Source organism: Mobula birostris, chromosome 5 (genome assembly GCF_030028105.1).
Source record: "Mobula birostris isolate sMobBir1 chromosome 5, sMobBir1.hap1, whole genome shotgun sequence".
In the NCBI taxonomy this organism is placed as follows: domain Eukaryota; kingdom Metazoa; phylum Chordata; class Chondrichthyes; order Myliobatiformes; family Myliobatidae; genus Mobula; species Mobula birostris.
Window position 1 is genome coordinate 83,467,285 of NC_092374.1, and position 12,964 is coordinate 83,480,248.

Below are 12,964 nucleotides of genomic sequence, written 5' to 3' on the forward strand. Positions count from 1 at the left end.
GCACTAGGGAAAAAACACGGACCTCTTCCTCACCAACTACTGCAGAAAGCTGGCATGTGTCAACCAAGCCTCTGGCACACAGGGACAATTGCACAGTGGAGGCACAGGTTCGACAGAAAAGCAAAGTTGATTCCCTACTGTCTCTGGAGCTCTCCTCTCTCTTCAGTCTGCTGCCATTAAAATAGATGCTTCTTTTTTTTTTAAAAAAAAGGCAAAAGTGTATGGGGTGAGGAATATTTACATGGGATTGGCTGGACAGCTCAGTGCAAAAATCAAAACCTTACGGTTGTAAGGGATTTAAAAAAAATCTGGCCTGCAAGATCGCAAACCATCATGGCCTGCCCCGGGAAACAGACAATTCTGGAACTGAGGTGTAAAAAAATTGAGAGGGTGGAAAGGAAGAGTACGGCTCCCCTCCCAGCAGAGGACACAATGACCAGGGGTGCATCTTCAAGTTAGTGGAAGGATTAGAAGGGAAGTTGAGGCAACGTCCCTCTGTGGCGCTGTAGGGGTCTGCATCTCACTGGTTGAAGCAGAGATCCTCGCCACGTTTAAACAGTACCTAGACAGCTGTAACTCAGCTACAGATTCACAGTTGGGAAGTAGAACTGGCCTTTCTCCTTTCCTTTGTTGCATCAACATGACGGGCTGATGCCTGCCTTCTCTCAGTCACCACAATCCCTCCTGCAGGAGGGTTAAACTCACCGCGGCTGACCAGGTATTACCTTGGCGTCCAGCTGGCTCTCCGGCAGCAACCTGGCCCTGGCCTTCCTTCAGCTTTGCTCTTTTACTGCCTAATGGCAGAATGCTGATTCAAGGCCCCCCCCCCCACCCATATCATTTACACCCTCCCCCACCCCCCCATTCCCACCCAGCAGACCTCCCCACAGCGGGCATGCAGGTTTGGCCGAGGGAAGCCTGCCGCTGCACTTCTCTGGTCACAGGCGGTCAGTTCTGCTGGCTGACTTGACAATGTAATTGCAAGACAAACCTCTCCAACACTCCGCCAGAAGAGGTAATGGAAGTAGCCAGCAGCAGAAGCCACTTCTACTGATATCTGATGTTTCTAGCCTCCGATGCTGGCCCAGGAAACCATTAGAGAGTTCATTAATTCCTTGTTTAAAAACCTACAAAATGGACTGTTGTAGTGGAAACCCCACCCAACCTCCCACCCACACCCCAGACTTCCCATCAGCGTTTCCCTCAGGCACAACAGTAATTCCAAATGAACAGCTTAGCTTGAATTCTTCTTGTTTGTCATTCAGTCGATACAAGAGTCAAAAGTGCAGTGTTCCAGTAGTGCGAGAGCTGTGTAAAAGTGTGCAAGGGCAGATGCTACTGTCCCACAAGTTCCAGTCCTGCCCACACCCATCCCTCAGCCCACGCCACCTGCACTTCCACTCCCCAACCCTGAACAGCCAAAGTCAGCCACTTGCTGCTGCCACTTCAGTTCAAGTCACGTCAGGTATCTCCCAGGGATCTTGCACACACTCCATCTCTCCTCGGAACAGTGAGGGGTGGGTGGGGTGGGAGTTGCTGTCCTTTAAGCAGAGGTCCTTCACTCCACCCGGATCAGGAGGCCATAGAGGACTGTCGAGGCTCTCTCCTTGGTGATCCACTCGATCTCGTTGTTACTGAACCTGGGGTCGATGGACTCGCTGGCGCCGATGGACTGAGGCCCAATCTTGTACGAGCCTGGTCGCACACACACCTGAAAGGCCACCTGTGCCTGATGATGCCGCTGTGATTTCACGTCCTTGAACCTGAGGGGAGAGAGTATGAGCACACAAAATCATACTCTGATTACAATCCAGTCAAGAAAACAGAATCACAATCAGCTTCAGACTGCAGGAATCAGAATCAGGTTTATTATCATTAACATACGTTGGGAAATTTATTGTTTTTTGGCAGCAGTACAGAACAAGACAAAGATTCACTATAAGTTGTAATAAAAATGAAACAGTGCAGGACAGGAACAGTGAGATAGTGTTCCTGGGTATCAACATCTCCCAGGATCTATCCTGGACCCAACCTACCGAGGCAGTTGCAAAGAACTCACCACAGAGGCTGTATTTCATTAGGAGTTTGAGGTTTGGTCTATCAGCAAAGACACTTGGAAGTTTCTACAGATGTACTGAGGAGAGCATTCTAACTGGCTGCATCACCATCTGGTATGGGGGGGGTTGCGGGGGAGTCACTACACAGGATCAAAATCAGCTGCAGAGGGTTGTAAACTCAGTCAGCTCCATCATGAGCACCAGCCTCCATAGTATCTGGGACATCTTCAAGGAGCGATGCCTCAAAAAGGTGGTGTCCATCATTGAGGACCCTCTCCCCAACACCCAGGTTATGCCTTGTTCTTGTTGCTGCCATGAGGAAGGAGGTACAGGAGCCTGAAGATACACACTCAGCGATTCAGCTTCTTCCCCTCTGCCATCCGATTTCTGAATGGGCATCGAACCCATGAACACTACCTCACTACTTTTTTATTTCTGTTTTTAAACTACTTATTTAACTACTTTATATATACTTACTGTAATTCACATTTTTTTTATTATGTATTGCATTGTACTGCTGCCGCAACGGCATCAAATTTCATTTCATATGCTGATTCATGAACCATTCTGAAATCTGAAGCTGTTCCTGAAAACTTGAGAGCAGGTCCTCAGGCTTCCGTACCTCCTCCCTGATGGTAACAATGAGAAGAGGGCATGTCCCCAATTCAATATGTCCACTCACCCTTCCTCAACTCAGCACTTACCGTATTTTGGGGCAGAAGTGGTCCAGCCCAATGTAGCGCATTGTGGGAGAGAGGCTGACTTTCACCGCATCCTTCTCCTGCGTACTGTTCCCCTCAGGCTCGTTGTATCCATTCTGTAGCTCCACCTTCCTCTGCTTGGTGCAGAATATTGACGAGCTTCCTGCTTCATGTTGGGAAAGGGGTTTATACCAGAACCGGAGAGGGGAAGTGGGCAGTGTGAAACCAAATAGGCCAGGAAGGGTGAGGAGGTGTGACAGGAAGAAGAAAAATTGAGCCATCAAAAAATTAGGACTTTAGAATAATTTGTAAGGATAAAATGCACAATGTTATATGTGATAGCTGCTGTTACAATGGTCATTTGGGGACCATTTCTATCCTGCACTGCCCCTTTTCTGGAAGTACATGAAAGGAAAGTGTGGAGGGAACTTCACTCGGTGTCTCACCCTGGGAGTGTGTGATGGGACAGTGTAGCTGGAGTCTCACTCTGTGTCTGACCATGGGAGTGTGTGATGGGACAGTGTAGAGGGAGCTTCACTCTGTGTCTGACCCTGGGAGTGTGTGATGGGACAGTGTAGAGGGAGCTTCACTCTGTCTGACCCTGGGAGTGTGTGATGGGACAGTGTAGAGGGAGCTTCACTCTGTCTGACCCTGGGAGTGTGTGATGAGACAGTGTAGAGGGAGCTTCACTCTGTGTCTGACCCTGGGAGTGTGTGATGGGACAGTGTAGAGGGAGCTTCACTCTGTCTGACCCTGGGAGTGTGTGATGAGACAGTGTAGAGGGAGCTTCACTCTGTGTCTGACCCTGAGAGTGTGTGATGGGACAGTGTAGAAGGAGCTTCACTCTGTGTCTGACCCTGGGAGTGTGTGATGGGACAGTGTAGAGGGAGCTTCACTCTGTGTCTGACCCTGGGAGTGTGTGATGGGACAGTGTAGAGGGAGCTTCACTCTGTCTGACCCTGGGAGTGTGTGATGAGACAGTGTAGAGGGAGCTTCACTCTGTGTCTGACCCTGAGAGTGTGTGATGGGACAGTGTAGAAGGAGCTTCACTCTGTGTCTGACCCTGGGAGTGTGTGATGGGACAGTGTAGAGGGAGCTTCACTCTGTGTCTGACCCTGGGAGTGTGTGATGGGACAGTGTAGAGGGAGCTTCACTCTGTCTGACCCTGGGAGTGTGTGATGAGACAGTGTAGAGGGAGCTTCACTCTGTGTCTGACCCTGAGAGTGTGTGATGGGACAGTGTAGAAGGAGCTTCACTCTGTGTCTGACCCTGGGAGTGTGTGATGGGACAGTGTAGAGGGAGCTTCACTCTGTGTCTGACCCTGGGAGTGTGTGATGGGACAGTGTAGAGGGAGCTTCACTCTGTCTGACCCTGGGAGTGTGTGATGAGACAGTGTAGAGGGAGCTTCACTCTGTGTCTGACCCTGGGAGTGTGTGATGAGACAGTGTAGAGGGAGCTTCACTCTGTGTCTGACCCTGGGAGTGTGTGATGGGACAGTGTAGAGGGAGCTTCACTCTGTGTCTGACCCTGGGAGTGTGTGATGGGACAGTGTAGAGGGAGCTTCACTCTGTGTCTGACCCTGGGAGTGTGTGATGGGACAGTGTAGATAGAGGGAGCTTCACTCTTTATCTAACCTACCTGTTATACACAGGGAGTATTTGTTGGGATGGGGCTGCAGATGACGATTCAGTCAACATATCACATACATTTTAGATTATTCAGCAACAGTATGAGTACACTCATTAAAGAGTAAATAATTTAAGCTACACTACACTAAAATGGCTGTAAACCCTGTGAGCATGGGTTCAATCCTGACTTTAGGTGCTGTCTCTTGGTGTGCAGTGTATGTGGAGTTTCTATGTTCTCCCTGTGACCTCCCAGGTGCTCCAGATCCTCCCATAGGCCAACAATGTGCGGGTAGATTAGTTAGTTGGCCTCTAATATGTGGGTGAAGGGTAAAATCTGAGGGGGAAGGTTTGGAAAATAGTTAGAGGAAATCAGGGAGGTGGGAATGGGAATGCTCTGTGAGCTGGCACCGACTCGATGGGCCCAAGTGGCCACCTATTTTGTGGGGAAATATGGATTCTCCAGCTGCTAGTAGTAATCAAACTTATTGACAGGCAAGTAATTTATAAGACACAAGAGCAAAGTTAAGCCTATCATGTCTGCTCTGCCATTCCATCATGGCCAATTTATCATCTTTCTCAACCCCATTCTCCTGCTTTCTCTCCATAACCTTCGACTCCCTGAATAACTAAGAATCTATCAACCTCTGATGTAAATATAGTGAATTCCATCAGTTAATTGGGCAGCCACTTATCTGGGACAACTCTTAAAGAACAAAAACCAATTGACAAAATAGTTGGGATTCCCTTCATTTATTTGGGACACTATGCTGCTTAACTGGGACAAAAGATTGTTGCTGAAGTTTCTAACTAGTGCCAGTTGCGTAGACTTGTGTGGCCGTTAGACACTACACTGTACAGAGAGTGAAGAGTTTTTAAATACTATCAGTTGTGTGCGTTTGTGTTCAAAAAGCAGCAATATTTGTCGCTGATAATTGATGAGAAATAAGCAACAAGACAAGTTAGAACTGTTTTGTTCACTGCGGTTTGAAACATTCAAGCTTGGAGATGTCAGAAATGGTCAGGAGTAAAATTGAAACGGTTTTGCTACTCCAACAAGTTAGAAACTATGAAGAATTTGAAAGTATTGACAGTCATCTTGAATGTTACAATGAACATGGAGATTTGGAGGGATGAAGGCAGTCCATTATCTGCACTACGTGTCTCTGTTGATTTTGTTCATCTACATCAAAAGAACCTGGCAGTGTAGATTAGATGAATTCCTCCATCAATAACTATTAGGAAATAATACAGTTTTATATACTGTAGTAGTATTGATAGCAAACGACAGGAATTCTGCAGATACTGGAAATTCAAGCAACACACATCAAAGTTGCTGGTGAACGCAGCAGACCAGGCAGCATCTCTAGGAAGAGGTACAGTCAACGTTTCAGGCCGAGACCCTTCGTCAGGACTGGAATATTGATAGCATTCTAATTTGTTCTGAATTTCATTTAAATTCTTAATTTGTTACTCAGTTAAATAGTAGTTCATCTTTTTTATATCTTGTAAACTATTTCCATGAAATTTTGGCAAATTGAGGCAGCCTCTTAAATGGACCAAAATGTATTGGTCCTGATGTGTCCCAATTAACCAGAATCTACGTATATTCAATGACTTGACTTCCACAACCATTTGAGACAATGAATTCCATGATTCAACAGTCTCTGGCTAAAGAAATTCATGTCTTTTTCTTTCGAAAGGGATATCCTTGCATTCCGAGGCTGTCCCTCTGGTCCTAGATTCCCCCAGTACTGGACACATCCTCTCCATTTCTACTTTATCTAGACCAGGGCTTTCCAACCTGGGGTCCATGGACCCTTGGTTAATGGTAGGGGTCCAGGGAACCCCGATCTAGACCATGGGTTTCTTTATAAACAACTCCCTCAAGTCCCCTACATCACCCTGGCTCTAACTGAATTATTGCAGAACCTCATTACTCTTGAAGTAAAATTTGGAATAGTATTTCACATGTAAACCTTTCTCATTACCATGATGTTCTTCAAGTTCCAGTTTAATTGACATTCGACTATACATGAATGCAGCCAAACGAAACAGTGCTATTCCGGGGCCAAGGTGTGAAACACAGAACCAATGGTCACACATAGCACAAGGAACATACAAGACAGCAGTATAAAATCGTAACCGTAAGGCCTGAAGATATAGGAGCAGAATTAAGCTATCTGGCCCAAGTCTGCTCTGCTGTTTCATCATGGCTAATCCAATTTTCCTCTCAGTCCCAAACTCCTGCCTTCTCCCCGTACCCCTTCATGCCCTGACAAGCAAGAATCTATCAACCTCTGCCTTAAATATTTTTAAAGACTTGGCCTCCAGAGCTGCCCGTGGCAATGAATTCCACAGATTCATCACTCGGACCGAAAAAAATTCTCGTCTCCTTTCCAAAAGACGTCCCTTTATTCTGAGGCTGTGTCCTCTGGTCTTAGACTTCTTCATCACAGGAAACATCCTCTCCACATCCACTCTATCAAAACCTTTCACCTGTCAGTAGGTTTCAATGAAGTCACCTCTCATTCTTCCGAATTCCAATGAATACAGGCCCAGAGCAATCAAATGCTCTTCATGTGACAAGCCGTTCAATCCTTGTTCTTCTCCATTGGTTTTCCACCCCTTAACGTCTGGTTATTTACTCAGCAGAACAGTCACTCCCGGTGAGTGGGAAAGGACCTTCACCACAAAGGGCTGCTGTTTCCGTTGTTTGTGGAGGGGATGGAGGAGACTGTAAGTTGCCCAGGAGCTGGCACAAAGCTGCGGCAATACCCAAAGTGCCATCAGCACCCACCATGAATGGGTTTAAACCATCATGCTTTGTCTAATTCCTGATCGGTTTCTGATTCAGCCACCTGATTTGATACACCAGCCTTTTGTCCTCTGTGTAAGACACATAACGGTCAGAATGTTGAAAAAAAGGCCTTTCAGCCCAACTCATCCATTCTGACTGACGTACCTATCTGAGCATTTGATCCGCCTCCCTCTAAACTAGGGGTTCCCAACCTTTATTGACCCATATCATTAACCAAGGTCTAAACCTTTCCTGCTCATTTACCAGCCTAAACGGATTTTAAATGTGGTAATTATAAAAGGATAGCTTTAGTTGTCAGATGTACAGCGAAACATACAGTGAAGAGGCACCATTTTGTGTCAAATTAAATCAGTAAGCATTGTACTGGGCAGCCTACCCGCCTCAACCACTTCCCTCTGGCAGCTTGTCCCACATACCCGCGCACGTGTGTGTGTGTGTGTGTGTGTGTGTAAGAAAAAAGCCTTGCAGAGCATGGTTAGGGGAGCAGAGAAGGTTATTGGGGTCTCTCTACCTTCTGTCCAAGACCTCTTTCAGAGTCGATGCCTCCAGAAGACACGGTACATCATTAAAGACCCCTCACACCCTCTCCATGAACTGGTTGTTCTTCTGCCATCAGGCAAACGTTACAGGAGCATCAAAACTAAAACCACAAGGCTACTAAACAGTTTCCTCCCACAGGCAGTCAGACTGCTAAATAGCTGCTCCACCTGACTTTGCTTTGGACACTTTTAACTTGCACTGGACACTTATAACTGATTTAACTGACATATGGCTGTTGTGTTTTACTATTTATTGTTATGTTTATTATTTAGTGTTGCGTTTGTTATGTTATGATTGCACTGCCCCTGAGGAACGCTGTCTCATTCTGCCCTGCAGAGCTGATGTATGGTTAGAATGATAATAAAGTTTGTTTTGAATCTTGAATCTTCTCCCTCCTCAGATGCCCTTCATATCATGCCCCCCTCACCTTGAACACATCTTCTGTAGTTTTAGACTCCCCTACTCTGGGACAAGGACTGTGATTACCTACGTCATTAATGCCCCTCGTGAATCTAAGGTCACCCCTCACTCTCCTGCACTTCAGGGAAAAAAGCCCCAGACTATCCAGCCTCTCCTGATCATTCAAGCTCTCCAGTCTCGGCTCCAGGTGAGTGAAGGCATCCATCAGGCCTTAAGCATGTTGAGTTTAGGATCAACTCATATCCACCTACATTCTCTTTCCCTTTCTCCCATGGGCCACTCTCTTCCCCTATCAGATTCCTTATTCTCCAGCCCTTTACCTTTTCCACCCACATGGCTTCACCTAGCATCTGCCAGCTAACCTTTCCCCTCTCCCCACCTTTTAAATTCAGGCATCTCCCCCCTTCCCCCTCAGTCCTGAAGTTAGGTCTCAGCCCAAAGTGTTGACTGTTTACTCTTTTCCTGACCTGCTGAGTTCCTCCAGCACTGTGTGTGTGTGTTGCTTCCATCTGAAAAGTTCAATGTGTCACTCATCAGAAAATCAAGATACATCCCAACTTCTTAAACACAAGAGATTCTGCAAATGCTGGAAATCTTGAGCAACACACACAAAATGCTGGAGAAACCCAGCAGGTCAGGCAGCATCTATGGAGAGGAGTAAACAGTTGATGTTTTGGGGCAAGGCCTTTCATGGGGACTGGAAAAGAAAGAGGCAGAAGCCAGAATAAGAAGATAGGGGGGAGAGGGGAAGGGGAAGAGCACAGCTGGTAGGTGATAGGTGAGATCAGGTGTGAGGAAGGTGGGTGGGAGGACTGGGATGTGATAAGTGTAAGAGGTAAAGGGCTGGAGGAGGAGGAAACTGACAAGAAAGGACCTTGGATCATGGGAGAAAGGGAAGAAGGTGGGTCTCAGAGGGAAGTGAGAAAGAAGGGGTGAAAGGGGAACCAGAACAGGGAATAGAAAAAGGGAAGGTGGGAGGGGGTAGGAATGGCTGAAAGTTGAAGAAATCGATGTTCATGCCATCAGGATGAAGGCTGCCCGAGGTAACATGGTGTTGCTCCTCCAATCTGGGTGACCTGAAATCCCTAAATCTGTTATCTGAAGATGCCGCGTGACAGGATGTGGTATTAACTCTTGCCAATGGGCTATAACTTTAGGATTTCCGTCCTCCTCTCCACGTACCTGACACCAGCTCTCCATGGTCCAGGGCACGCCTCAGGGACCCCACGCAAGTACCATGATAAGCCGTGTGCCACTTCTTGTAAATGTTGGTGACCTCGCAGCGTGGATTCAACCTGCAGAACCCAATGGGGGAGACACTTGAGGTGAGGCAAGAGGACAAACTCTTTATAGGAAGACTAACACTGTGAGCTCAGGAGTCAATATTTCAGGAACATCATCTTCCCCTCTGCCATTAGATTTCTGAATGGTCCGTAAACCACTGTACCCCCCCCAGCCATGGCACAGTGAAGTCTGAACACACACCTGAGGGCGAACCTGCACCAGCCGAAGGGGAGGGCGTAGTCCTTGGGTGGGTCGCCCCGTTTGTAGTACGCCTCGTCTCCGCGCAGCTTATGACAGGATTCGCAGTAGCACAGGTTGCACTTCAGCTCCTCATTGAAGTATCCATCTGCAGGCAATGGGACAAGAGTCACCATGCAGTCAACTGGCTTCCCACTCGACCAGCCCCACCGCACGCCTTACATACACACCTCCCGCAGCCAGACCAGTTTACTGAAGAGCGTTGTGGGCACATCACGAAAACTAGCCTCCTTTACATGCGTTCTCTCTGTATCTCTCACTGTCTCAGTAAAGCAGCCAGCATAATGACCCCATTCACCCTAGACATTTTCTCTTCTCTCCTCTCCTCTCCCAATGCGCAGAAGATACAAAAGTCTGAAAGGACGTATCACCAAGCTCAAGGATAGCTTCTACGCTGCTGTTATTGAATGGTTCCCTAGTATGATAAGATGGATTCTTCACCTCACAATCTACCTTGCTAGAGGCAGATTCTTCACTGTGGAAGACACTAGCAGTATGGTGGCAGTTCCAAGTGTGTGAAGTTACCATAACTAGAGAGAAGATTCTTGGGAAACTGAAAGGACTGAAAATAGGTAAATCACCTGGACTAGATGGTGTATACCCCAGGGTTCTGAAAGAGGTGGCTACAGAGATTGCAATACTACTTCAAGAATCACTATTTCTGAAATGGTTCCAGAAGACTGGTAAATTGCAAATGTCATTCCACTCTTCAAGACGGGAGAGAGGCAGAAGAAAGGAAACTATAGGCCAGTTAGTCTGACCTATAGTTGGGAAGATGTTGGAATCAATTATTAAGGATGAGGTCTCAGGGTACAGCATGCAAAACAAACTTTTTGCATTGCAATAAAAAATGCATTCCAATTTTTTTTTAAATTTTATTTTTATTTGGATAAGGAATTCACAAATATCATGTACTTTTTTCACACATATAACCTTTTCCATTTTTTTATATGTATAAAACTACAATTATTTATACATTCTTAAGTACACATTGAGATGATATAAAAGGAAAATAAACATTTAAATAGATAATTATGTACTGTGGTAAATCTAACCTATTAGGCTAAGTAATGGAATTAGTTGTTAAGAAAAATGGTAATAATAGTTTCCATATAACCCTTCTGGACCATTTCCACCGGTCCAAAATGTTGTATATAAGCCTATGTATCAACCATTGTAGGTGTTTATATCTTAATTTGTTCATGCTTGCTCCTGCCCGCAGACATAATTATCCAATCCCTATGTACTTATTTACTTAATTTTTTCATTTTTTTTTATCCCTTTCCCAAATCTTTCCCTTTACTTGTGTTAATTCTCTATTTTCCAAAAGAAAACAAAAAAAAAAAAACAAACATTTAGACTAGGGGTGCTTACGTTAGCAATATTACTGTGTTGATGAGAAGAGCAGTATAAATCATTAGGACAGTCATCTAAAGTCTGCTCGCATTGGGGTTATATATTCAATCCATTTATTCCAGATTTGATAAAATTTTTCTTTTTGAGTTCTCAGGGAATAAGTCAACTTTTCCATTTTAAATATTTCCAAGATAATTTCGTACCAATCTTCTAATGTAGGTCGTATTGGATTTAGCCATTTTCTAGTGATTGATTTCTTACTTGCCGCTAAGAGGGCCTGCAGCAACTTTATATCTTCCTTCTGTTCAAGAAACAATACATGCCCCAAATAGAGCATCTCAAAGTTCAGAGGTATCTGGGACCTAAGTACCTTAACTAATGTTCTATGAATACCTTCCCAAAATAGACTTAATTTAGGGCAATCCCAAAAAATATGAAAATGATTTGCCTCCTTGGAGCCACACCTTCTCCAACACATCACATTTGTATCTTTATATTTTTCCTGATATGGAGTCTTGAAGTATCTTATAATGTTTTTCCAACAATGTTCTCTCCAAGTCAAAGAATTAGTCGAGGACCATTGAAAGCTGCAGATTTTCTCCCAAGCCTCCTCTGAAAGTACCAACCCCGCTTCTTTCTCCCACTTCTCTTTAATATACAGTGTATTTACATTTTTAGCATGGGAGAGTGCATTATATAATCGAGAAACTGATTACTAGGTATTGAACTGCAAGCCGAATTCAGAATCTTGAAAAATTCTAATTCTACTGTTGATAGGTCTATATATCTACAACTCTGGTTAACATAGTTTCGTACTTGAAGGTACCTAAAAAAGTCATTATGTTCTAGGCCATGTTTGTCCTGCAGGATTTGGAAACTTTGTAATACTCTTTTATCTATAAATGAGAGGTAGGTTGTAAGACCTTTCTTTATCCATAGCTCAAATCTTCTATCTCCTCTGTTGGGAAGGAATTCGGTATCATATGCACACCATCTAAAGAGTTTTAACATGTTATTAATTCCACATGAATTAACCACCTTCTGCAATACTTTTAATGTAAGATTTATCCAAGCGTTTTAAAATTTTTCCAACTGGGCCATCAATCCTTTGTCAGCTATTAAGGCCTGAAGAGGAAAACTGTCAACTAATCCAAATTCTATTTCCTTCCATCTAGCCTTATATTGTCTATTACACCAATATAACAGAGGGGTTATCTGTGAGGCATAAAAATAATTTCTCAGGCAAGGAAGAACCATACCTCCTTCCTTCCTTCCCTAACTGTAAGGTGTTATATCGAATTCTAGGTTTCTTTCCTTGCCAAATGAAGCGGGAAATCCATTTGTCCCATTCCCTGAATTGATTATCATCCACCTCCACCGGTAAAGTACGGAAAAGATACAATAACCGAGGAAGAATATTCATTTCTATAGTATTTATCCTTGAATTTAAACTTAAAAAGGGGAAAGGATTCCATCTATGCATATCTGCTTTTATCTCTGAGATTAATGGCCCATAATTTACCTGTGACAGTGTTGAAAGATCCTTCGGCAGGGTTATTCCTAAATATTTTCATGATTTAGCTTCCCACTTAAGATCATATGTATCCTGCAATTTTTTGGATGGTGTATAATTTAGGGACATAACCTGCGTTTTCTTTACATTTATTTTATAATCTGATATTTTCCCAAAGTCATCCAACAGTGTAAACAATCCTATAAATGATTTTTCTGGTTCACTCAGATAGACCAAAACATCATCTGCGAATAACGCCACTTTCTGTTCAATCCCTGCCACCTTGATACCTTTTACGATTTCGCTGTCTTACTAGTTGGGCAAGCGGTTCAATATATAGCGCAAAAAGGAGAGGAGAAATTGGGCATCCCTGTCTAGTGCCTCTCTCT

The 12,964-nt window shown here is 44.6% G+C and overlaps 1 protein-coding gene across 2 annotated transcripts in view; it reads right to left on the reverse strand.

Moving 5' to 3' along the window:
- Window positions 1–872: 872 nt before the first annotated feature.
- The window catches only part of neurl4 (neuralized E3 ubiquitin protein ligase 4), a 127,713-nt gene continuing 115,621 nt past the window's right edge, over window positions 873–12,964 (reverse strand). Inside the window, exons 25-28 of one of the 2 annotated variants that reach the window (XM_072258272.1) lie at window positions 9,650–9,794; window positions 9,347–9,459; window positions 2,762–2,921; window positions 873–1,763 (exon numbers count right to left, since the gene is read on the reverse strand). In XM_072258272.1, the coding sequence (XP_072114373.1) occupies window positions 1,559–1,763; window positions 2,762–2,921; window positions 9,347–9,459; window positions 9,650–9,794 (623 nt within the window). In that variant the 3' untranslated portion in view covers window positions 873–1,558. Of the gene's footprint in view, window positions 1,764–2,761; window positions 2,925–9,346; window positions 9,460–9,649; window positions 9,795–12,964 lie in introns of both variants that reach the window. The other variant, XM_072258271.1, reaches the window with a different exon arrangement.